Genomic DNA, 27338 nt, shown 5'->3' on the forward strand with positions numbered 1-27338 from the left:
TCGCGAAATAACGAATGAATTTAGTGTTTTAATTGTTCGTAACCTTTCCCACCGTTTGTGGCTGTAGCGGTTTTTTCTTAAAGCGAAATAATATGGTGACGATAACTTCATAAACTGCTTGTTATTATTGTCGGGCTTAACGTGAAGACATTGGTTCAATAATTTGCTTAATTAGAACTTAGAAGTGTTTTCTGAGCGTCAATGTTTTTGTTACAACTTGTTTAACACAGCTGGCAATAAGTCATAAAGATGACCTCGGGGCTAAAGCGCGGGGCCCCTTCGAGAGCGGGGCCTGGGGCGGCCGCCCCATTTGTCACCCCCTAACGCCGCCGCTGTGTGTGATGAGAGGAAAGAAAAGTAGAGATCAGAATTGAGGAAATGTTCAATTCCACACTATGACATCACTAACAGCAGAACGATGCATTATCAATGACCACCTACATGTAATGATGACGAAGTGTAGGAAATATTTTGGTCTCCACACTCCAGTACCCTGCTGCCAGCTATCGGCGAGGTCTTCACACACTCTTTCCTCTCGACACAGATTGACGATGAACGAACTGAGAGTAGAGGCTGGCCTTTGACCCATTTTCCCCCTGTTTCTCAGTATGTCAATCAGCAGCCACAGGTTCTAATTTATTAACACTAGGATATTGTTGCAGGACATGAGCCAGAGGCCCAGTTTCCGAAACGACCTTATTCACAGCTTGCGCACATTTGTATGTGTGTGCGTGCGTACGCTCGCGCTACATTTGTGTTACTGGTCGTCTAAAATGAATTTCTATTTGTGCTATTGATATATCAAAATATTTTCTACGACTACGCACCACACATGCCCGCTGACGCATGTGTGTCGGCAACCATGTTGTTTTTATTTACAGTGTCCCGCCGGGATGTAAAAACACGGGGTCAACAGGTCAGACAGAGCACACACCTGTTGATGGCGATGGTACGATGGTACGTTCAGGACTCGTTCATTTGTGAACTATGAATTTGCTCGGCTGGCATCATAATCTGGTTAGGACCTTGCATCCAACAGGTACCTATCATGTCTTTATTTTCAACCATTGCATAGTTTCGTGCTAGCCATCCTCTCTTCCTTAGCTCCAGCTTAGGAAAGATGCTTAGAGCATTTGCTTAGAGCTGTTTCTACCCTCCCAATCCTCAGTACATTTTCTATATTGAATAAAAGCTGATGACAGGTTGTTTACAAGACTTGTTCCTTAGTAACTACAGGAAAAACAAGATCTCAGCTATTCACACCCCGCGGGGTCGTTAAAAGTCTGTAACTTCGAGCTTTGCACGAACCTTGAAAACAACCGTGAAAGTGATGCTGACTTAATTGATGGAAAGAAGGCTGCAGTGAGATCAATGGTAGACCGGCGGTCCACACGGTGGGAGACAGCGATCCTCGTCTTTGTTCCTCCCGCAGATGACAAACCTCACCGGCGCGGGGGAGGCGACGGCAGCAAGTGACTGGCGAGTTACCGTTCCTTGCCGTCCATGCTCCCTCCTTTGCTACAGTCGCGCGGCGAACTCTCCCCATCATCCTCCCAACCCCCTCCTCCCCCAACCGCTCCACTTTCCTTTCATCGCCGACGATCTGCGCGGCTGGGTCTCCCCCGCCTCTTGCACGTGCGTTAGGCGCTGCCGTCGACGTGGGCTGCTTGCCATCCATCTTCACAACGCCGCCGCGCAACGGGACGGTGGGCAGCAAGGGTCTGGGAGTGGTCAAGGTCCTTGATGACCACAGCTGGGTCTGGGGTGTGTTCGACTTTGGGCGTCCGACCATCTCCTTGTCGCACGGCCACCGTGTCCCGGTACCCACGGTAAGCATTCAAAGGAGTCAAGGAGACGAGGTGCGTGGGAGGATGTGCGTTGCATAACAGAGGGGTGTGAGTGTGAGTATGTTTGTATGTGTGTGAGTTTATTTGTGTGTGTGTGTGTGCACGAGTGATTGTTTCTATTTTTTCCCTTTTTTTCCATTCCTGTTGGCTCATATTTTTCAAGATATGGAAAAGCAGAGTGGTTGGACAGTACGTGGGCGTGCGCGCGTGCAAAGTTCTCTGAAGTTTCTCGGGGAAGTTTCCGTTTCGGGCTCCGAGCGCGCGTGAATGAAGTGTCTTTGTTTTGATTATTAGGCTCGTCATGATAGAGATATGCAAGCTCTATATTCTCACATTCTGTGTCAGGCAGTGCGTGGGAGCAAGCTGGCGTCAGCAGAACAAGTGTACAGGAACACGTAAGTACTATCCTTGAAAACACACACACAGAGGGTCGGTGACGGGAAAATAGTTTTGGCGAGTTTTGTTAAAGAATGAAGACTATGTTGTTTTGTCTGCTGCTATTCTTAGCAAGCTTTTGTTTACCATCAAGCATGGCTGAAACCATTCATCTATCAACCCATCCATCCACAATCTTGCTTCATCGCTTGCTTCTGTCGGGGCGAGTGCTCGTTCTTATCGTGTTGTGGCGAGAAAAGTGTAAATGTCGTCCGTGGTCAAAAAATCCAACTTCCAGACGTCGAGTTATTTCAGCAGCCGGTAGGAAGCTTGAAAACTAACCACCCTGCCAACTCTCAAGAAAAAAGAATAAAGCTTGTGAGTGTGCACGTTCCTTCGTGTGTGTATGTGTGTGTGTGTGTGTGAGCGCGTGCGTGTTTGCATGAGTATAGAGTTTCTGAGGCAAGGGAATGCCAGTGAGTGCACGAGGTGGTTCATAAGTATAAACGTATTTTCCTCCAGTTTTTTAACGTCTTTGACACAAGATGTCCTTCGCTCGCTGGAACAAAAACGCGTTTTCACGTAAAAACCACGTGAAGGCGGGGTTCCGGATTGCACGTGGCGAGACGTGGGAGTTCACGGAGAGTGCAGCTTCAGGCTTTTACTGTCGAACTCCTCTTATCGTGCCAGCAGAGCAGAGTGCTAACGTTGGCCGTAAGTCCTCCGGCATCTGCTCTACGTGCTGCGGTTGGCTGGTGCAGAACAACACCTTTCCCTCCCGCAGCTTTTTGATGGAGGTACGAAAACATTTAAGATGCTCATCACACGATGACTCGTAAGTGGCCATGCATTTAAACATAAACAAATAAACACTCTGTCCGAGTTTTCCTCCTTTGAGATCCTCCAACAGAACATTTGCCAGCTCGTTGAGAATATCCACTTGTTATGTGAAAAAGAAAGTTGATTCTTTCATTTCCATTTTTAAAAGCAATCTTATTTTGTCCTCATTATTCATTCATTGCTTTTCCACGTAGAATTTTTTTTTTAACATTATATCATTTTGAGTAAGGTTAAATGCTAGAGCAGAATAAGACCTTTCTGCTTGTTTCATCACGTAGGAGATTAAGATGCAAACAGCAATCATCAAACGACAGGAGAAATCGATGCCTGACGATGTTACAGGCTCTGTTGTCGTCAACAAATAACAACGCCGGGCTCAGTTGCGGCTTTTGTCGTCGAAAAGCACGATCACCACACGAGTGACGATAAGGTCACGTGACATTTATACGCTGCTCGAGCCCTCGGGTGGGGGTCGGCATTCTCCTAGGACAGTGCCAGACTCGGTGAAATGACCAGTCTGCTCACCGATTCCTTTCTGGAGAAGAAGTGCTTTGGCAACGGTTCCACGGCGACTGTAAAACTAATATCTTTCGCAGAATGTGCCCGACCTTGACCTATGAACTAAGAAGCTAAGTAGCAAAGGTCATTGGAGAGGATCGGAGCAAACAAGTAGCAGAACTGCATGAACTTTTACTTAATGCCTTCCACAGTGGCAAGGCGCATGGCTGTTGTGGTCGTCTGCATACTGTAACCGTCATTCAACGTCCTGTCTGTCTGTAGCAACGTATTACTTACTCACCCGTCTATACCTTTACTGAGGGTGTGGGTGTGTGTGGTGGGCAGGGGTGTTCATTACAGTATTGTGGGTGTGTTTATGATACCTCATAATAGTACTGTGATTAAGAATCTTCTCAGATCCATTCCTGTAAACTTTAATTAGTCACGTTCACTCACTGCGGCCCGGTGGCCTGACATCAATACAGTGAGGGTTGGGTGTCCTGGGTTCAGTTCTCGTCTCGGGCACTCTGTTCTTTCTCTGTATGTGGCATCTGTCCACAGGACTGGCTGCCTTGCCGTGATATAGTGTGTGTTTAATTTTTGTTTCTCTCCCCATCCTTATCTCTTCTCCTTCTCTGTGTACACAATGAGTGCATTACCACAAAGGGTAATACTGAGGAAATGCATATTGTATAAATGAAGTGTTTATATTCATTGGAACACTCTGTAACGCTCACATTCTCTTTAAAACCTCAGAAAGCAGGTAAAAACGCAGACAGGAATCGACCTAAAAGATCGACCAAAGTTTTACATACAGCAAGGTACTAAAACATTCTAAGTACATGAAGGACAACAGATATTTCTGCTAATTAAGTTTTCATTAGTCCTCAGTTTTCTGTTTAATATTTTCCAGTAAGTTGAAAACCGTTTATTTCTTTTAAACAATCATTAAGACTTAATCTCTCACATTTTATTTCAAGATGTTATCTCGGCTTTTCTGACAACTTAATTAAAGCTCTACATCCTGATCCGCTTACATCCATGTCTGTATATGTACACCTAACTGCGTATATACTGACAGACAAGCACAGGTACACGGGTAACGAAGCGAGGACGAGAAAGACGTTTTAACGGTCTTGTTGACCGCGTGACTTGGCAAAGCGAGGTGAAGAGAGCGTGCATCTAGATGACAGATGATGAAGTAGACGAGTAGATGTTCTAGCCGAGGGCTGTGGCTGTCGACCTGCAGGGGACCGGGCTGCGCGACGGCAGGGCCATGACGCAAGTCACCTACGTCACTACAGGTGCTGACGTCTTTGTAGTCGGGTTCGTTACGGATCACGTGAGGGCGAGGCTCCGCGCTGTGTAACGTAACACGTGATGTAGAGTGCGTCACAAGACTCGCTCATTAGAGTTGTTTGCTAACACGTGTCGGAGATTGATCATGCAATCACAGAAGCATCGGCACATGGTTACTTTGTGTGGGTGGTGCGTGTGTGTGTGTGTGCGTATGTCTGTGTGATTTTATGTTTCTGGGCAACCTTTTGTTGTTGTTGTTGTTCTTGTTGTTGTTTAGCCTGATACCCGTAGAGGTGAATGTCGAGTAGAGAGGGCACTAAAGATTGTTCCTAGTCTGCGACCGGGTTGGGAGAAGAATCCTCCCCTCGGCTGCTTTTATTACGAGGCAGTCAGGCCTTGGAGTGTTTACAAGGCGCTAGCCCTCGCCTCCGGAAAACAAAAATAACAATAAACCTGAAGAGGTGAGATCGAAAGATTGCGCATGCGCTGCAAAGACAGAACAGAAAGAAACAGAAAAACCCAGTGATGTCTGGGGAAGGGGTACAGGGTCGGGGTAATATATATTTTTTTTTCATTTAATTAAGAATTTTAGAAAATCTGGAATGATTGGCGGTATTCTAACCTTTCACGGCAATACATTTTGTCCGTTAATTTCTGTAGAAAGTGTATATAAAGAGACATAAAAGCAGAAGGAAGAAAATAATAGCAAGTATAGATTTTTTTGTTTGCTCGGTTTTTCTGTGGTGGGAGAGGTGGTTAATTGTCAAGGTCCAATCGTTGACTTCCTTTCCTTTTACTTGAAGAAGGTACGCCACACCTGTTACCTGAAGAACACGCATTCGGTGTCGGAAATTCGTAGCAGTCTTTTTTTAAAAATAAGTTCAATATGTTCCCTCCATTGTAACAAAATTAGTGTAGCTGTCTTCAATAGGCTAACTACCCCCTACCCTGTAACACAATATTAGTGTCGCTGGGAACCAGCAAAGAGTCAAGAAGATCATTTTGATGGGATTCCTTTTGTGCTTGTGTCATCAAGTGCATGCGATGTAAACTTAACTCCGGTTGTAAGAAGGTTCTTCAATGGAAAGGAGGACTAACGGGATTCTGGGGATGAGGTGACGTCACGCGGGAGGCGGATGAAGGGATGAGGAAGTAACTCTAGACAATTACAAAATGGCGGAGAAGTAATTGAGTCTGTGGCTGCCAGGGTCCACGTCTTGTGTTCTCTTAAATTGTGCAGCAGGTCAAATTCTGGTTTGTATGTTTTGGGTTAAAAGCTATTTGTAAATATTTGGTAGAGATAACATCCGTTGAGGGAGGGTGTGTGTGGTGAGTATATTGTTGGTAGGGTGAGTTTTTCTTTATTTACTTTTGTTTATTTTTTTATTTGTTATTATTTTCATTTGTATGTTTTTGATTAACTGTATACAGAAATTAGTTAAAATTCACAGATTTCTCATTTTTGTCCAAGTAAAATCCTTCATCCATTTTCTCTTTTAATAATTTTAGCATTACCGTAATTGTAATCAATTAAAATTTGAACTGGTTTTAGATTAGTAGTGTAAGAATGTAAGAATGGTTGACACACAAGCTAGAACATCAGGTATGTCTATTATATACTCAGGAAAGGCAACAACAAGACAAATTTTCAAAACAGTGTTCCTGAAAAGCCCTGAAAAATTAGTGATGCTAAATTAGTTCTCCAAGACTACTTGCAATGTCTGGTTCGTAGCAGTTTAATAATCCAGAGTCGTATTATTTATTGTCACTACACGAATGAAAATCTCTTGTGGACAATAGCTTGGTGATGTACACTCATGTACGTCTGACGATGACAAAGACTGTTTCGGAGACTACAGGTAGGGGGCCGCTTATATATCAGGAATTTTGTATCAGGGTAGTCGGTACCGTGTGGGAGAGCCCACCATGTCATGCCAGCGATATTTACAGACAGAAAATCCACTGGCGGTCTATTAGGAAATATAATAATCGAAACATTAGAGACAAATATTAATGTTTTGTTCTCAATGCTTCCGGCGTAGCTGTAAATAAGCCATGGTGTTTACCGACCCCTCCACTACTCCCTACCCCCTCCTCTCATCAACCCCAGTCTGTTCGGGGTACACACGTCTCCCGGATTTCGATTCTGGTCGTAATTCAAGACTTTCTAAGACTTTTTTTCCGACATGGAGCACGTCGGAAGCCCGTATTGATCACGGTGAAGCTAATCAAGCATCGAATGGCTGGTCTGTACTCGATGGTTTAGTCTCAACCACCCAGGACTTGCTGTCTTGTCCTGGTGTCGTCTGCTGCAAGCAGGTTCAAAGCTTCTGTCTGTGCTCCATGTAATCTTTCTGTTGTCACGTGGTACACGTTATCGAGACGGAGACGTTATGAGACGTTGACGTTCGAGAATTGCGAATGTGCTTTAAAGGCTAACCAAGTCCTGTCACATTTTTGTCCCTACAATGCCTTTAATTTGTAACTTTTTTTCGTAGGGGATGCGAGGACACTCTCTCCCTCTTTCTCCGCAGTGACTTTTAATCAAATGATGAAACTGCAGATTGATGCTGACAGAATACATCCTTCTTACAATAATTTCTTATTTTTCTTATATATATATATATATAAATATAAAATGCATATTTCTATTGTTATTTTTCGCTGTCAGTATCATTCAATCATTTTCATAAGCGAAATCATTTATTCTACGGTGTGGCTAAAAATGCTAACTCTTGCCAAATATCTGGTTTTCCACAACAATTTTTTGGGAAGGAGGGGCGAACTTCTTACTGGACAGACAGGGAGAGAGGCTGGTGCTGGAGAGGAAGGAGGGAGAGAGTGTGGGGGGGGGGGCTGTCTGACAAGCTCGAGACATGAGATGAAATCATCCCACTGGCTAAAAAAAGGACTAAATTTACCGCTTTTTTATTATTCCAGAAACTGTTATGACTGAAAGGGAGTAGCAAATTAAGAAGCTTCACACGACAGGAGCAGACCTCAACCTTCCCTTTCATTTTAGAAATGTGCACTCCACTTGTGCCCTTGATTCTCACACGTCTGCACCCTCCTCGCAAGGTGCGGCGCAGCAGCCCGGAGTCTGGTTGCATCACTGTGCAGCCTGCAACTGAGTGGAGGAGACGCCAGTCGTCACATTCTCCCTCCAGGCTGTCTGCTACACAGTCTGAAGTGTTATGTGACTAATTATTGCCAAGATGTTTGCAATTGTCAGCATTGTGCTTACTGATGTCCTTACATCACAATGCACAATTCAGACTACTTGCTTCTATTTTTAAATATCTTATCTATTTTTTTTGTGTATACCCTTCCTTATTTATTCCACCACCACAATCACTATCTCCTATTTTACTAGGTTATTTATTATTTACTTTTATGATTTAACCTTATTTGAATTATATAGCTGTATGCGATTTCTATTATCTGTAGAAGAAGTAAGCTGGGAAAACCCAAAAGTATCCGAAAACTATAGAGTGCATCTCAACATTGAAGTAACTGAGAGGATACAGTGGGCTGGGCTCTTAACTGCTTTTTCTGTTACATCAAGAGACAATCATTTTCCTTCCTGACAGTTGTTACCGAGCGAAGGGCTGAACATCTTATTGATGACCCGCAAGAAAACTTAGACCGCTAATGGCTTTTACCTAGGTTCTAAGCCGGGTTTCGAACTCGGGTCGCTCTCGTAGATAACCATGAAGATGATATTTCTGTTTACTGAAAATTAATCCAAGAAACTTTAATTTTAAACATGATATTACTGTCAGCTCAAAAGCTACAGATCTTCGGATGTAGCCGGTTGGGTCGTTGGTGATTTTCAGACCATAACCAACATTTCATGTAAACGACTCTACTAACAGAATTACTATATTTAAAAATAAAACCTTCTTAACGATCTCCGAATGCGATGTTATCTCTCATTATTTTAACATCGTACCTTACGGACCGGGAGACAATGTCTGAGGGTTTTGGCTGGCTGTCTTCCAGAAATAAATGGAGGCATGTCTTAAATTTCTTCATTATATGATACTGTTACATACATGACCGTCCACCCTTGTATACTTCCTAGTGTCTCGGCGCGTGTGACTGTCAGAAAGAATCACTGGTCATTAGAGTTCAGACCTGACCAGACGGCACAATATGAGGCACAAATATAGTCTGATGCCAGTAAATTCTTCACAGAACTCTCACCTCGGAATTCCGGGACCCAGTGACGTCACAGGAAAGTACGTTGGCAACGGTAAGCATGAAGACGACAAACGTCGATGACACTAAAGGTTGGCAATGTCTGTTGTCGGAACATTCTACAGACAGAACATGCATTCCTTCCCGCCCCTCTCAACACCATTTGTCCTGTCACCATGTTTGGAGGTTAGCAAAAATGGTCAGTGCCACTCATGTCTTCTCTTAGACTAGTCTTAAACTACATCTCCAAAGATGTAGATAATAATGAAAACATGAGAATTGCGATGATTTAATTTCGGTTATCTCATCTTTCACCGTTTATCGTAAAGACAGACGGAGGAAGGCATGGAGAAGGAGTCCTACTCCCTGACCTTACAAATTTCCCAGCAGCAGGCGGCTGTTTGAACAGGTGTACTCTTTGAACTTTCCTTACCCTCCTTCTTGACTTGCACATCGCCGACCTGCTCTGCTCTCTTCTTTTGGCGGTTTGTCAAATGCACCCCACACCGCCAGCTTCCCCTTTCCGACGAATAGCTGATGCAACTATTTGGGACATGAGGGGCGTCAGACTCCAGACGATTTACACGCCGACATGCAGACATGCTATTCCAGATGCTCCTTTCACAAACCCTCTTCTGCTTGGCACTGGGGCTGATCGGTTTTTAAATCCCACCTCAAACCCCTCACTTAAAAAGCAATTACTCGTCTTTTTGGATGAGGAGGCAGGAGGGCGGAACGACTAATCTTTGTGATAGTCTCCTACACACAAGGGATGGCATGCGTTCCTCGTCCTTGTATTAGGAGGTGCCATCCGGAATCCTCAGGTGTGCCTCAGTGGCGGCATGCGGAAGGTACCTGAGTTCCGGTGTTGGGCGTGCGTGACACGACAGGTACGCTAATCGTGGGTAGAAGTCGGGAATACAACATGTACTTTGTGTCCACCAAACATTCAGAAGTGTCTAGTGGTTGCCATGTCGTCTGATTAGCCTCATTTCGTGACACATTTTTCTTAAAGCTATTCTCTCTCTCCTCTCTCTCACCCCCAGCCTTTGTCAACTCTCTCAACATTTCACACAAACAACTGTGCAAGTGTTTTTTTAAAAAATATTTATCTGCTGTTTTCTATTGTGACTTTTCAGTATTACTGAATTGTGAGATATACACACATTCCCACCGCACACACACACACAGAGGACTTTTGTGATTTTGTTCAGCTTTCCTAAGTTGCATCCTCGTCGGGAAATTTTATTGAGATGTTTCTGCTTAATTGAAAATATAAGATATCAGAAAAAGACGAACATATTTCAGCCTGTAAAAGTTCCATATTTATGACTTTCGTCTTCCCCTGTAATATAATATTCATTTTTTTTACATCTCTTTATAAATTTGTTTCGTATTTCATAGCCCTCTGTCCTTGTCCATCGCGGCCCCCTCGCCACATCTCAGACCATCCTCTGGCTCACATCTCCTGTGTCCAGCACCACACCCTCACCAACTCTCAGGCTCCTGGCTCACATCTTGTCCTTATTTACACCTGCTCTTATCGTAAAATTACTTTAAAAAAAAAAAAAAAAAAAAAACCCACTCAAAATCCGTTACTCCGAAAATGGCAGGCTAAAGACCAGACTGAACGGCATGGAGTCTGATACCCGGTTGTGTGGCGGTTGTCGGGTGCTTAACTGCCTCACTCAGCCACGTCAGAGTCTGTCGGGCTGCGGATTACTCCTTTATCTGCACGTGGCACCAGCAGCCAGGGAGGTCGTCCTCACACAGGATGGCTCTCTGGGCAAGCTGGACAAACAAGCTGCCTTTAAAGATGGTCAGACATGCACCTTCTGTGTCCTTCTTGCTGATGGATCTTCCTTACCGGGAACATCAAATGTAGGACTGTTTTAATGAAGCTTTTTTATTCAACCAGAATATAATAAGTTTTCATAGTCACATACTGGACGGTATATGTACCAGACTATGAGTTATGTCTAGCAAGAAGCTGTTCAAACAGGCGCAAATCATTTGAAAAACTGTAATCCAGGCTGCAAGTGTTTCTGTCCACATCATCCGTTCAGTAATAGAACGATAGGTTTTGGGGTGTTTGGTTGTTTTTTGTTGGGTTTTGTTGTTGTTGTTTCCTCGTTTGGCTGCCCTGCAGAATGCATATTTCAGTTCATAAGAAGAAAAGCAGTACAAAATTCACAAATATAATAATTCCAAGGCGTTCAACTGTTGTTATAAGTTTCTTTGATTTTGCATACAAATCGACGACTTTGATGTTCTACAAAATGTTCTGACAATATCGCTTAAGGCTCTTGATCATCTCAAATTGCTGAGCTCAAAATATCAGCTTTAAGCGACCCGACTACCGTACCACTAATGCTTTTCTTCATTGAGGTTTTCTAGCTGGTCGTGAGTGAACTCAAGTCAAGAATGAGTCAGAAGCTCACCCTCGGAACTCCGCTACGTCGTCACGTGACCTATCCATGATGCCGGAAATGAATGGAAGGTTGCGAGGGTGCTGGTTGTGGGTGGTAGGGGAGAGAAAAAATGGAATGATGGAGTGGTATGTTCGCCAGCATCACCCATCCTTGATTGCGCTGCCAGTTCCTCAGGCGCAATGAAGGTTTTTGTTGCGCCCACGTGACTGTGCGAACTGTTCGCATGGGTACACACTTCCAGACCTGCCTCCAGACCTCCTACACCCCATGCTTTCTCTTTATATATATATAAAACATACACAGAAACACATGCATATTATATATACATCTACATAAAATATGAAAGTTTAAAAATGAGTGTTTGTACATTTTTTCCACAAGGACATTTTATGTCCACGAGCATGAGCCAAATCCGTTAATGGAGCTTTGTATGCATTCTTCTATGTTTCAGAACGCGATTACTAGTAGTCTACCTTTGCACCAAGTAGGTGTAGACAGCACCAAGTAAGTGTAGACAGCGCTTATTTGAATGGGAGGGTTGGTAGAGGGAGAGATGAGGACCCACATTAAATACACTTTAAACATTTCTCCAACTTTTCAAAATCATGTAGAAGTGGACCACCAGAGGATGCTTACAGACATCTTTCTCTGTAGTCTGTCCTCTACTCAGGTCCTCGTCTGGTGTGGAATTGAAAGTTCTTGCATTTTTTTTAACCTAGTGTACATTGTTCAAAGATATCTCTGAGTTAAGGTAAGTAGTGATTTATCCTGTAATGAAGCAGTATAACATTCCAAATCACCATGTATCCTTGTGTAGTGTTTGTCCCATGGCCAATATTTTTACATGATTTCCTGTAAATATTTCTGTATGATGTCCAGTTGACACTATCGCTGGATGATGTCACGTGGACAATATTTCTCATTGGCCTGTGGACATTATTTCTCCGCCCTATGTTCCGTCTTCAATGGACAGCATTTCTATCTCCAAAGTTTTGTGCGATGGAAGGAAAGAATGGATGAAAAAGAAATGAAGAACCGGCGTTTCTGAGTTATAAACGGACGCCATTAATTTTCTTGAACCACGCGACGACCACGTGAAGACCACGTGAACAAAACTCGGGGAAGTTGCCGAGACAAACGGAAGTCAACAAATAAAACCTGCTTCCATCCCCAGAATTAAGTTATCGCACGTTTGTTTGCTTTTGATACTGGCCTGAAAAAGCGGCCGAAGGTGTTCGAAGATAATCGGGTTTTCAGCTCGAGTTGTATAAAAGTGCAGTCTCAATATGCACTCTGACCTGGCCCTCGTTATTTTCACAATATGCTTCGTCCTCTCCTAACGTCTGCAGGCTGCTTGGAAATTAGAGAACTAATTATTTACACGAAAACTAATAAGCTGACAGGGATTATAAAATTCAGAGGACCTCGTCTACTCCAGTTATGTTTTGCTTCATATTTGCTCCTTGTGTATATATGTGTGTGGGAGAGAGAGAAAGGGAGAAAGAGAGAGCTTGTGAGCATCTTATTTTCATTTTCAGCGGTAGAGAGATCGAATTCAGCAACATTCATGCTTCATCTCCTCTGTTTTAAAAAAAGGATTTGGGGACAACATTTTTAAGTCACCTACTCAGAAGATGTTTTTGAGCTCGCGTCGTGTTTGGGGCTGCACTCTCATCACCGACATACTTTCTAGGGCGGGCCTAACGTCCTGGTTCCGCGATGTCCGGGGTCCGACGTGATTTTAACGTGATGTGATATCACGTGATTCGTATGATAATAAGTTTGACGGAGTTCTTACAAAACTGGCTACACTTGACTCAACCATCATTCCGGTGTGGTGTACACGTGATGGACTTAGCGCCTGCACTGTGTCTTTAGTCTGACGGGATGTATCACGTGATTGTTTCTCGACTTCTATCCTGTCTCTTGCGCTTCTTGGCATCCTTCACGTCCCGATATCATCTTGTGATAGGGACACCTTGCTCTGTACCCTTCTCTTTAAAATATTTCCTATTCGCGTACTATGCCTTCGCCTGCGTTTCATTTGCACATTTCCATTCATGTTGTCAGCTGATGAAAATCTCCTCGCCACATAAATAAAAACAATACTCACTTATTTTCCCACACCCACAAAATGGATAACAATGTTCCAATACTTAAAAAGCTTCCACACAGGATTAATCTTTATTAAAAGACAAAATTTTACCTGGAGTAATACAAAATTTGCAAAAGTGATTGCTAAGCAGTGTTGGAAGCTTTTGTCAGGCTCACGATGAACTCTTTGACACCGTGACTTATCTGCACTTAGCTTTTCAAACCAGTCCATCCATACATTCAGTTCTCATGTAACATCTCCTAGTGAGTTACCTCCCGGGCTAGCGCCTCCGAAGACGCTAATTATCTCCCTTATGAGCTACACTTCCGGATGATAGCAATGTTATAAAAGAACAATAGATAACAGTCCGGGTGTTACATGGGATGGAATCTCAAAGCATTAGTCTGGCATGTCATCGTCTGTTGCTCGATGTCAGCGTCCTTGCGTGCTTCAGCTTGTTTACTACTTTTGTCCTTACTTCATGTTCTGGGTTTCTTGTAATTGCTGAACCTCCTCACTTCCTGTCCTGCTCCTCCCCCACTCACCCATTCACACGTTTTATGCTTTTGTTTACTTCCTTTAGTGTTTTAACTGTTATTTTTTTTTCAGTTCCCATTTTCTCCTTTTCTCTCATTCCCTCACTTTCGCTTACTTCTTGTCAGGTGTGGCAGATGTTAAAGTATTAATAGCCAGAGTTCAAGGACTGGTTTCCAGTGAAGGCCACATCCTCTTTTTTTTTTTTTTTTTTTGAGCAGAGGGTAAAGTTGGTTTCGACTCCAGACCCCTGCCTCCCTGTGCAAGGTCGTGAGTGAGTATTTGCTCGCGCGTAGGAGGGGGGCAATAAATCCTGTGAAACACATATGTGGGGAATTAAAGAGGTGTGTCCCAGGTAGAGTTAAACGCCAAGCAAAAGTGTTTTCCATTTCTCCCACCCATAAATGGGATCTTCGTACCCACCCTCCTCATCTGCCTTCACTTGCTGCTCTTGTCTTTCAAGGCTGTGAGATAGTTTCCTCTGTCGCTCTGAGAGATGAATAAAGAATAAATAAAATAAAGTAAGCTAACAGTGACTCCTTTAGGTTGTTCTTAAAGTAAACAACTATGCTGCTCTAGATATTTTTTGTCGCTTTGAATAATCAGTATTTTTTTTTAATGAGCACTCTCGTGATCCTTTAGTCGCCGTTCTATAGTATTTGATCTTTTGAAAGTGTTATGAGGTCTTTCTGAAGATACTTAAAAATATACTTCGAGACTTCAAAATATGCTTCAAAAGATATAAAGCTACTGGTCCCAGAATAACACTGTCCTTGTCTGCTAATAGTTTCCTGGACATTAGAAAACAGTATGTCATCTTGTATGTGATGCCCGGATGCTGTCCTCGAATCCACTTTCTTGCAGACTGTGTTCCAAAGGAGGTCAAAGGAGAAACTTTGTTGGTTTTTTGTTTTTTTGCTCTACTTTATTCTCTGATTTCTCTCCGACTACACCAGTTAGTTGTTTTTGTAACTTATGCTTTGATGTAATTACATAAATAACAAAGATGTACAAGGAATGAAGATTGTTTGAAAGTGAAGTCCCATCACCTGTAACTCTCACATAATTGTTTTCTAAAAGATAGGACCATGTTCTAGCCTCGGTTCTCGGACCTGAAGAAGGGTAGATACCATATACGTCTATGATGATTTTACTTAACAACAAAACAGAAACATGGATTGAGAACATTTTGAATACGACTGAGGTTAAATTTGGTTTCAGCTCAAGTCTTCTTACAATTTTCCCATTAAGCAGAAAGTAAGTTTGACCAGGGGATGCGTTGATGGACGCATGGGAGATTGCAGCCGACTTCACGTGCATCATCATCATCATCATCATCATCATCATCATCATCATCATTCATCGTCATCATCATCATCCATCCATCAACCATCCATCAACCATCAATCAATCATCAATCATCATCAACCATCATCAACCACTCGAGCTAACTGCCTTAAACTGAATTAATTTATTAATAATCAGTGGTCATCTCCGGACAAGTAGGTTACAATTCAAAAAGTCTTATCACTATTATGAGCTAGTGACCTACTTCTATTTTTGTTATCACCGGTTGCTTTTAAAATAGAGTTTTCTCTAGAATCCCCACGATATTAGACTTTCATTAATGGGACACACAAATGGTACCTGACATCAAGTTCATTTTCATCAGCAAAGCCGGCTTAAAAAAAAAAAATGTGTAGGACGAGAAGGACTTGGACACAAAAAGTTCATAAAACCAAAATGTCCTTATCACAGCAAATTTTTAGACAACCTCTTGGTCGTCTTTTGATACATATAATCAGTTTCAAGAAAACTCTACCGAATTTTCTCTTCCTTTAAAAAACTCTGATTAAACAAAGAAATAAGATCGCAGGCGATCAGGTCCACGAATTTCTAGTCAAGTGCTGTTGCAGGGAGGCAGGTCTGAAGCACTCCTGTGCCCGCGGCAACCGTCTGTATCAACACACAACGATAAGTTTAATTTTCAGTGGCTTTATTTGAGTGGGTTTTTGTCGCCAGGAGACTAGGAACTGAAAAAAATTGTTAGAACGTGTTTGCAGAAGACATATATCTCTCTTTGTGTGACAGTTATCTCTCTTTCTCTTCAAAAAAAAAGGAAAAATGTCAGCGGACATGAGCGGTGGGTTCCGCTTCAAGAATTGGATTTGATCGATGTTCGTTATTTTTATATTAAACTAAGATGAGGATTACAAGTGTGTAAAGATGCAAGGACTAAGAGACTTGTGTCCTACACCGTTTTATGGTTTTTTCTTGTTTTTTTGTTTTTTTGTTTTTGTTTTTGTTTTTTTGTTTTTTGCTTTCATTTTTAGGGTTCTGTCTAATAAAGGGCTCTGCAGGTTTATTTAAGGAACTTTGGTGTAACTGGAGAATTAGAATAACCTGTCACTGATCCTCATTTCCTACTATGATGGACGATGTACAAACTTTTTGTGTCCTCGGGGTCTCCTCGCCGAAAAGTAAATACAGTCAAGACAGTCAACAAGCTGCCGGTCTGTCGGCAAGTCTGTCTGCAGACTTTAAAGCCCACAAGAAATGACTAATGAGGACAGGTCATTCTTACTGAGATCACGTGAACCCCTTGTTAGTTACCTTGGTCACCCTGTACTGCTTTCATCTAACCTTCTTATACAAGATATCGATTACGGAATCAATGACCATTTTATTCCTTCTGTCGTGCTTCTCGAGAATTAACTGAAGTAGAGAAATTTTAGAGAGATATCTGAGATATTAGAGTCGGGCTATGTTAGAAAATTTGGACGATGTATAGCTTCCTGCTTTTGCTCCACATTACACTGCTGCTCCACATTACACAGGATCCCTTCATTACACAGTTACTCCACATTACACAATGGCTCCATTACACATTATCTTCGTTGTTTTCAGGCCCCGGTAAGGTGTCGTGCACAGGTGGAGGGACGGAGGCAACCAGACCCTTTGCTACCCGGGGTGCTTGCTGCACTTACCAGCATCTTGTGTGAGCTGCTGATCATCGCTAGGCTTATCAAGTACGCATCACTTGTTTGCTCTTAATTAACTAATTGACATATTTATCAATTAATTTATGGATAGTAGTCTTGATTGATTGATTGATCGATCTCTGCTTTTTACTGTTAATTTCCATTGTTGCCGTCAGCTCGTCTTCTACCGTCTGGGACTTATTCACTTACGGGGCTGTCCTCGCGGATAATTTTATTTGATCCGACTGAGATGTTTGTGTCTAGGATTTCGATTACAGTGTATTGCTCTTCAATGTTTTAACCACTCGCACTTGGTCGACTTCAGTCGGTCGCCGACGGTTCAATAAAGACAGTAGCCCTTGTATCCTAACCTACATTTGAAGAAGATACTGTTGGAAGATCTCTTTATCCGGACAGGTCTGCCGAGGGTTTTCACAGAAGCCACTGGGACACAGACATCTTGGTTAAGGGCTCTCGCAGAGTAAATTTGCATTCTGTCTGCTGAAGGCTTTTTCTGAGTTAAAGTCGTACAAATGTTACTCTGACCTACGGTAGTATAAACAAGGGAATAGCTAACAGTAGATGATGCACAGGATCCATATGTTACAGAGGATTTTGTAATTCTATGGCCGAAGCATGAACAAACAGTCAAAACCAGAATGTTTGTCAGTCCAGCTAACACATGAAGCCGTACTCTGAACATTTCAACATAAAGACAACATTTAAGCATTTTTACAAGAGAAACTGTCTTGGCTCTTGCTTAACGATAACATTAATTTAAGATGAAAATTTTAAAAAAAATGAAAAGCTGCTGACACGTCCTAATAACAATAAATATTTGATTAAAAAGTCTGTGTAGTCCTGAAGCGTTTAAGTTTAGTAGCTAATCGTAAAATAAAACTATTTTAGAAAGGGAAAAAACTCCTTTCGGTTTGCGAAATACAAAGCTATAGCATCCTCAGACCGAGATTATTAAGATCGAATCCGTGACATGTTGAGAATGAACACATTTACATCTCCTGACTACACCCTGTGAGAAAACTGAGAACCTAATGGGAGGTGGTGTAATATGCCAATAATATTATCTTATAACATGGCCTGTCCTTATTTTGATATCAAGCCATGTTCTTGTTCTCACATCATTTCACGGACGTGTGGGCAGGTGAGGCTGTCGACTTGTTTCTCCCGAATAGAAAGGGTATTGGCTCAGATTTTAACAACTAAGAATTGTATTTCTTTCTTCTTTCTTTCTTTCTGTTTTTGACCCACAATGTCGTCTTTGTGGGTTTTCAATTGTTTCGCTTCAAAAGATGAAGCCAAGTCTGTAGCATCTTCTTTTTCTTTTGTGTTTTTTTCCAGTCCTCTGCTGTACAAGAGTCTTTCTCTTTAATCTCTTGTTTTTATAGTTCTGATACTTTAAACGCTAATATTGACAGCAATATTAAGAAGGTGGAATAATGCCGACGACGTCCTCACCATCGACATCACCATCATCGATTGCCTCAGTATTTGAAGTCTCTCGGTGTTAACCGCCATTTTGCTATTCTTACCAGAGCTTCAGAAAATCTGAATATAATACACACGGGGGGAAAATCTTAAAGGGCAACCCTTTAAGACAGCTGGGCACCATCGAGCTTTCTCGGAGAGATTTTGAGATTTGACGCAGCTGGAAAGGGTCTGAACGATGAGTCATGGAGGAGCAAAAGGAAGTGGAAGCCTGTGTCGAATGCTCGGTAGACTAAAACATTCAACAATGTGTTTTGAGAAGTGTCTTCCACGAGCTGATGATTAAAAAGAAACGTCGGGTGTTCGATAATCGCCATTTGGGGAATGGTGTAAGACACTACCTCACCCCTCTAAACCAACCACCCCACGTTTTTCAATCATCGATTCGATAGACATTCAGTCTGTAAGAGTTTCTTTCCCATTCTCCTACTCCTCCTTCATATATTGTTTTGTTAGAATGAGAGAAAAAAACAGAGAGCTGTAGGTAGCAGGAGATATAATCTAAAAATTATTACCTTTTTGACTTATAATTGCAGCTGTTTTGTTTTATTCGTGGTAGAAAAACATAAGTTTTTATGCTTTATACATTTATCAAGGTATTTTCTATACTGACGAAAAACATACAATGGCAAGATGAAAAGGACCTAAAAGCCAATTTTTCTGTTATTTTTATAGTTCTGTCGTGTCTGTGTTACCATCCACGTTTTCCGGTGTCTATGAAGATGTTTCTTTTCCTGGAAAATTTGTTTTAAAGTTCTGTGGCTATTACAGGTATTGTATAAGGGAAGTAATTCATCTGTTTGTTCACGTCATCGAAAATTAATTTCCTTTTCATTCCTTCTGCGTCCTTCATGCGAATGTTCCGGCTGCAGAGTCCGGTTTGACACTTTGTGGTCTAAAATGTCATAACTCAGGTTAACAATAGCAGCAGACGGGTTAATACGAGGCACAGACTTGGCTGCTTGCACTCCAAGCCAACATGGCGGGTCTTCATCCAAAATGGCCGCCCTGACGTCATAGGAAATGTAATCTTTGCTGCCGGTAAACGAGATGTCTAGGATGTCTCTGCCATCTCATGGGGTGGTTGTAATGTGGGAGGAGACTTGGTGGGCGAGGGTGAGGGGGAGAATATTGCAGGAGACATTTGGGGGGAAAGTGGTGGGGTAGGAGGGGAGGTAAGTGAGGGTAAGGTGGGGGGTCTACTACTCGATCAAGATTTCATCCACGCGATTTATCAACACCATCCCACCGACCCCATGGAAGCGGTGTCACTGATATTTTACATGTTCCTTCCTACCCACACGGCAAGGCGCTTTGCTGCTTCTCGCTTGGGAAGCCCATCCACCCTCTTCTTCCTGCGCGCGCACCTGCACACGACGTCCGGTCCTGCGCACTTGAGGAGACCGCGAGATTTGGAAATCGATGTTGGCGGTATAAAGTGATGGCTGCTGCTGCTGCTGACTGAGAGACCGGGAGCTGCGGCCAGGCCTGTGTTGTCGGCGGTGACAGCGGGCGGCGTGGTGTTGGTTGTTGTCGAGTACAGTGCAGGGGCTTCTGGCGGCGACAACTCGGTCGTCTGCTGCTTGTTGTCGGGGTCCACATCACTGGCGGCTGAACTTTTTGGAACTTGGTGCGGTACAGACCTCTTTCGCCTTTCCACCTTCCATAGGTAAGCGCACTGTAGCAGCAAGTGAAAATAGTTCACAAGATTCCAACGGTAGGAAATGTATTTTTTTTCCCGAGAAAGAGGTAAGTTTGTTTGTTTGTTTGTTTGTTTGTTCGTTTCTTTCTTTCTTTCTTTGACTAGAATATCTTTGATATGTGACTGATATTATGAATAACTTTTAAAATACAAAGGCTTGTAAATATAGAAGTAAATAAGCAAACAGAAGTGTAACTGCTAAAGAAAGAAATAGTCTGCAATTCTGTGCATGAAATGAAATAAACTTTTTTTTAAAATAACTATTTTATAAAACGAGAAGACCTTTATCTTCCCATAGACCTTTCCCTCTCTTTCTTTTTGTGCGTGTGTGTGTGTGACTGAAGATCATAGGCCTCGAGAGAGTCCTTGTAGTAGGATTATTCCACTAATAACCCTGATATATAAAATTCCATACATCTGTAATGATTCAGTCAACGCTACACATTATTTGAATTGAGTTAAGTTGTTCAATAATTATGTACCTTGTGCTCTCTACTGCAACTGTTATCCCCAATTTTCTTTTACAAATATTTGGAAATATTTGTACTGATATATTATGTGCAACGTAAAATTTATTTTGAAGAAAGAAGTACGAATGACTGAAAAAGTCGGTTAAACTTTCTACTGCCATAGCCATACATTTCTAGATGACTTGGGTAGTTGGGTGGTCTTACATTTGAATGATGACCGCAGTTGATTGAACATTCAGTCACTTCACAAACTTTAGGAAACATTTTATGAAAGAAAAGAAACAAAAAAGACTGTATATAATCTGTGGACCTCAGCAACCATTTTTTAAGGTTTAATCCTTCTCCTTCTCCTCATCAGCATCATCAACGTACATTTGTTGTTCAGCGCTCTTCTACAACATTAGGGTATGTAGGTCTGAGAGCTAGTCCATGTACATAACATCACGAACAAAGGAAATAAATAAAGGAACAATCTTTTAATGATACTTTGAGACGCTTTATCTACGCAAGAATTAATACGCATTTCTTCAATGTATGTAGCTTGTATGTTGACAATATTTAGAACTAATTATGAGGGCTTCATCAGTGAAAGTGTCACGTGAACCATAACGGTGAGGTCTACATCTGTAGACAGTAAACTTCTAGTGGAGGTCTATGGACAGTTTAGCACATGAACACGACAACGAATACTTTGAAGAGTTTGTGTGACAGCAGCTGTGAACACTCAGGCGTTAAATGAGAACAGTGAACACATATCAGAGGTAATGTTCACGACAACAACAACAACACGACTGAGCGGCTTTCTAGAAGTCTGTTGAAGGAACAACCGTGTTACTGGATGAGCTCTGCTCCATTCCTTGCGTCCCACCGTTAATTCGTTTCTCGCCGAATTAAACAGCCGAGCATCGTGGCGAGTGTGTGATGGTCAGTGTAGTGGGAGACATCAGGCCTACACCCCGTCAACACACCACAAACATGTGGACGAGTCCAGAGCCGCCATCTGGTGACACTGTCAACACACATCAGACAGTTGTGGACGAGTCCAGAGCCGCCATCTGGTGACATTGTCAACACACATCAGACAGTTGTGGACGAGTCCAGAGCCGCCATCTGGTGACACTGTCAACACACATCAGACAGTTGTGGACGAGTCCAGAGCCGCCATCTGGTGACATTGTCAACACACATCAGACAGTTGTGGACGAGTCCAGAGCCGCCATCTGGTGACACTGTCAACACACATCAGACAGTTGTGGACGAGTCCAGAGCCGCCATCTGGTGACACTGTCATCAAGAGCCAAGCAAACAATCACACGGCCACTTTACAACCACACCACAGCTCTTCCATGTTCAAGAACTAAAAGGAGAGGTCGAGAACAAATGACCTGACCTGAACATTGAAGTGAGCAGCAGATAAAATAATAACTGCGGGGTCAAGCGGAGGAGAGATCTCAGAAGGAGGCGAGGGAGGAGTAAAGTGGAAGCACGGTAGCTCAGCGTGCATTGCAACCAGCGAATCTTGAATTCGTTGAGAGAAGGAAGAGCAAACTAGACACTAATTGAAAGGCGCTGACGAAAAAGAAAAATATCTGCAAGCTATCTATCAACAGCGAACTAAAATACTGCGTGAGTGAGAGTTGTTTAGACACAGAGAAACTAAAAAAAAAAAAGGAAAACAACCTTAGTAACAACTGTGTAGAGACAATGAAAATAAAAGAATGTGTGACATAGAAACGAAAAGACTGAATGGACGGTGTGTGTAGAGAGAAAGAAAGAAAAAAAAGAGACTATGGGAGGACAGGCGTGGAATGACAAGTACAGAATTAAACCATAGGAAGAAGGAAATATAGTCATAAAAATAACCATTTGTAGAACGAAATTCTTCGGATGTGTCAGCTATATGTTTACCTTCCCAAACCATTTTTTCGGAAACAGGAAAAGATTCGTTTTTAAACCCATTAAAATAAGTAATTTAAGCAATGGAAATAAAATCGTAAAATGACTCCAGCAAACACTTTGAACTACAAGTCTGCTGTGATAACTGGAAGCGACTTCTAGAGCTTCGACAGCTAATTGCAGATGAAAAGCAGGCATCCGTAGCTTTGGTAGACGAAAACACATTTATTCGAATGACTGAAAATGGAAAACAAATACGAAATATCAAGTTGACTAGCTTTGTGTTATGATATATAACATGTGTTAAATAGAATACAATAATGTAACATCAGCTGATGGCAGAGGTGGCTGGCAAACAACGGGGTGGTGCCAGTCGACGACCATTTTCACAAGAGTTCCAGTCTTTCTGTTCTTGAGCGGGATAAAAATTATGTGATGCCAATGACCATTCTTCATTAACATAAGCTTATTTTTAACCCTCTACTAACACGGACAATGTATGTTTCTTTGTTACAATTCTATAATAACATGAGGTGACATAAGAAGAAGGTAGTTATTATTTACTAATATCTTAAAACATTTCTAGAGATGTTGAAAGGCTGTTATTCCTCATGCACGTGCGATGTGCTAGGTTTCTGTAAGTTATCACAGGTTTGATACAAGTTTCAGTCATTCTTGTCGGAAATATCCTGGAGATATTGAGAAAGTCTGTTCCACATGACTCTCATTAAGAATTATAAGTTGAACTTTAATAATTTCTTGGAATGGGTAGAGTGTTGACTGAGAGATGTTCGTTTTATGGAAAATATTGAGGCGGCAAATATATCTCAAGAACTGGGAGGGAGGAAGAGTATGTGAGAGGGAGAGAGAGAGAGAGAAATAAAGAAAGAGGATTAAACTCTTAAGAGTGCACTGCTTGACACGAAGACGATTTCGAATTCTAATGAGATAAAACAGACAACAAAGTCGTTTTGTCTCTTTCATCTCGAAATGCTGAGTAAAGGGTAAGCCGTAGAACCAAGTGACATTCAGCAACAAGCCTCCTCGACTTTCTGTTAATAATACCGTTAGACGGAGCAGCAAATGCCATCAGGAGCATGAAGACTGCGGAAGTGTTGAAACTGATGGATTTACTGCAGAATCTTAAAAGTTTGTGCACTCATTACGAAATGCAATTCTCGAGTGTGGAGAATAAAGTGGCAGGTGAGTCACAGATAGATGAGAACTCTTGTCCCTGTGTGTGCAGGTGCCTTGGGGTTTGCTGGGACTTGACTCCACTATGGCGGTGTCGTGGCAGTGCTGGCCCCTGGTGGTGTTAGGGGTGGTGGCGCTGCACGCGTCCACGTGCTTGGGGACCTACGAACACACGTGCACGCTGTCCACGCGGTCACGAGGCGTCCATCCGCAAGGCATCTGCGGCAAGAACCTACCCAAGATCCTCAGCGACATCTGCGGGCCCGGGGGGTACATGGGCCGGTGGTTAAGCAAGCGAGAGGCGCCCACAGATGCAAGTGAGTTATCTTCTCTTGATGTAGTGGGGGCGGGTCAATCAAAGATGCCGTGGGCATAGCACACTTCTGTGAAGTTTAACAAAAGTCCGTTAAGTCTGAAGTGGTCCGAGAAAGGGTCAAACGGTGTTAGAAGTGTGATTTTACTAAAACATTACCTAGGGGCTAAATATTTCTGTGACTTTCCTTTCTGCTGAAAAGTTCAGGAGTGGGGATGTGGAGATCAAGCCTGAACAACTGAAAACGAGGCTGTGTAAATATATCAGGTGTTGTCCTATGTATGATTGCTCTTAACCTTCTCCTCACATCCACCCCAAAAGTCCATTTCTTTTATCTTTCGTTTTTTCAGTTTTTGTCTTCTGTGTCCTTCTTTCCTTTTCATTTTTAATTCCTTCTTTCTTTCCCTTCTTCTTTAACTTTCTTTTCGATTGTCTTAGCTTTTTTCTTGACATTTGACAACTATAAAAGTAAATTGTCATTGCTTAACTAATTTGAAGAAACAACCGCACTGTCACATACCTCATCATTGCATTCCTTTGTTCTCTTGTAGGTGTGGAGCTGAGGGAAGAGACAGAGTCCATTGCTAGTCGACTAAAAGATATCCTTTTAGGAAAAAGAGAAGCATTATCTTACCTGCACAAGCGGCAAGCCGGCTACGGTTCACAAGGAATCACATGTGAATGTTGCTACAATGCGTGTAATATTTACGAACTCCTGGAGTACTGTCAGTACAACAAGTGATCAGTTCTTCACACGATCGCCGGCCTCAACCTTCCACAGCCTCTGTGACATTGTTGACTTCACAAACATTTGCTATTTTTGTGTGATTAGATACTTTGGTTTCTCCAAGGGTGGGGTGGGGGAAATGTTCATCACCAAGCGCCACATCAAAGCCTCTTTCTCGTTCTGCCTCAATATAAATGAACAAAGAATAAAACATAGTTTACAAATGACAAAATGACTTTTGACTTCTAAATAAATTTCGACCTCCATTTTTTTTTGGAACTTTGATTTATCTTGACTTTTATGTTGACACTTCTGTGTGGTAGGATATGTTCACATGCATTCATATTTAAACTTGGTATATTCATAAACAGATTACATAATTAATTTGAAGTGAACTTCTTATAGAAACAATCTTGCAGAACTTACAAGGCCGTTAATGTTAAAAAAAAAAAAACTATTATCGTGATGAATGGCGGATTCAACTATTGAAACTGTAACAGTGGTTTCATGTGTTGCCTTGAAAAGTAGAGTCCGCTTACAAGAAATGGAAAGAAAGTGTGCTTTTCTCATCCCTTCGCATGGAATAAAGCTTAATATAGAGCTGGTGAGATGTACCTGAACAACATCAATGAAGTAGTCAATGATGTAAAGGTAACTACTGGATGAAGCTGATGCCGTCGGTATTACCGTAAGACCTTTACAGTCTGTATTTTTTGTATGTCCTTCTTACTTTCTGTCTGATGCTAACTCCTGCCAAATCCTGCAAAGCTTTAGAACCGAGCTTTGAATGGATTCCTTCCTGCAATTTTAGAGAAGAAGAGGGAAAAGTCACCCCATTCTGACTCATGAATAAAGAGATCTCTGGCGCAAAAAAAAAACAAACAAAAAAAAACAACAGTTTTGAGAATCACTAGCCTTGAAGACACTGATTAGCAAAGGTGCTTACCTGCGGGCTGAACTGAGGTATCCTGTTCATTGTCCCAGTCCATCGTGCTTTGCGGCCTTCATCTGAACTCATCACGCGAGGCTGTCGTCAGTCATCTCTCAGCAAGAGACTTTCGGCGTCCTCTCATCACTGTTCTTCCCTTCAATAAACTTCTTTGCCAGTCTTGAGGCACTTGCCGGTAGCTTCGATTCTGTCTCAGACCTTGCAACACGTCTACTTATTATTATCATTATTATTATTATCATTATTAATGAAACTCAGTATCTAACAGTCTGTGGGGGGATGGGGACAAAGCTGGGTTCACTAAAAGAAGCGAGCCCTGAACATGAAAAATATTCTGGTATACGGGAAGCAAAGACAATAGTGTTTCGTCTATAGATAAAAATGGTAAAAATTGATGTTGCAATAAAAGGAATATTTTACGCTTCGAGAAAGATCGTACCATGAGTACTCGCTAATTTGTTTTTTAAATGTTGCTCACATAAAATGATCGATCAGTGCTGGCAAATCGTGTTTTGTTCTGATCACTTGATTAAAATATCCTGCGGCAGCTTCTATAGTCCTACTCCTTTTTTCAGGAGTTGTTTTTCCCAGTCGAGGACAAAGTGGGCGAGTGAGTGAATGAACGAGTATGTGAATGTGTGTGCGTGCGTGTTCAGAGAGTGAATGGATGGCACTGAAACATTTGTATAAACATCTTGGGGCTCTAGGTAGGTAACTACTTCAAAGAAAAGCGTGGGCGTGGAAAATGTGTTCTAAAGTTGTATCATAAATAGGAGGGGAACATTATATTGGAGAGGAGGGTAGTCAAAAAAAAAAAAAAAAAAAAAAAAAAACTATACCCAAACACTCTCCCAATTAAAATCAGAAAATCGAAAGATCGGTGTTAAAAATATCAAAATTACTATTTTAATAAATATAAAAAATATTTATAATTTCAAACAATAAAATCACAGTCACCCAGACCAACAGAACAGAATCACACTATAAAAGACTTGTATTTCAAGGGACTGAACACACTTTCATTAATGAAGGTGACAACCAACGGATTTGATGGACTCCGCTCCGCGGTGAGGTCGTTCAAATATTCTCTTCGTTCCTGACTAACAAGCCAGCGCAAATGCTGCTGCATACATGGATGTTAACTGCGGCCATTAGTGTTTGCAGAGAGCAGGTAATAAAGAGGGACGACTTCCGGTGTGGGTGGATTAAGGACACCTGGACATTTGCTGCTTACTGCTGCGAGGCTAATCTGTCGGCTGTAAAATCTGGTTTCCTGTTGTATGCACGATAAATTTACGTCTGTAAAGCTCTCATTGCTGCCTTGATGAGTGTGCTCGCGGTAACTCTGTCTTCTTTGTGTGTAATTGCGAGAGCAAGCCTCAGGGCAGACATCTTGTGGAGACCGCTGACGTCAGAGGAGCCATACTGCTCAAAATAACCGATCATCATTCTCGTGTTTGTTTCCTAGATGAATATGGAA

General features: G+C 42.1%; 1 protein-coding gene across 2 annotated transcripts; it reads left to right on the forward strand.

Moving 5' to 3' along the window:
• Nucleotides 1-847: 847 nt before the first annotated feature.
• On the forward strand, nucleotides 848-26545 carry LOC112567051 (con-Ins Im2-like). Of its 2 annotated transcripts, XM_025243544.1 has the most exons (5): nucleotides 1299-1829; nucleotides 2193-2242; nucleotides 17028-17149; nucleotides 23922-24186; nucleotides 24734-26545. In XM_025243544.1, exons 4-5 carry the CDS (start codon nucleotides 23955-23957, stop codon nucleotides 24922-24924), a joined length of 423 nt encoding a protein of 140 aa, XP_025099329.1. In that variant the 5' UTR covers nucleotides 1299-1829; nucleotides 2193-2242; nucleotides 17028-17149; nucleotides 23922-23954; the 3' UTR covers nucleotides 24925-26545. The 2 variants fall into 2 exon arrangements, with proteins under 2 accessions (XP_025099328.1, XP_025099329.1); XM_025243543.1 differs by lacking the exons at nucleotides 23922-24186; nucleotides 24734-26545 and adding an exon at nucleotides 19917-20272 and having other exon boundaries at nucleotides 848-1829; nucleotides 2197-2242.
• Nucleotides 26546-27338: the final 793 nt, after the last annotated feature.

This window comes from Pomacea canaliculata, linkage group LG6 (assembly GCF_003073045.1).
Source record: "Pomacea canaliculata isolate SZHN2017 linkage group LG6, ASM307304v1, whole genome shotgun sequence".
In the NCBI taxonomy this organism is placed as follows: domain Eukaryota; kingdom Metazoa; phylum Mollusca; class Gastropoda; order Architaenioglossa; family Ampullariidae; genus Pomacea; species Pomacea canaliculata.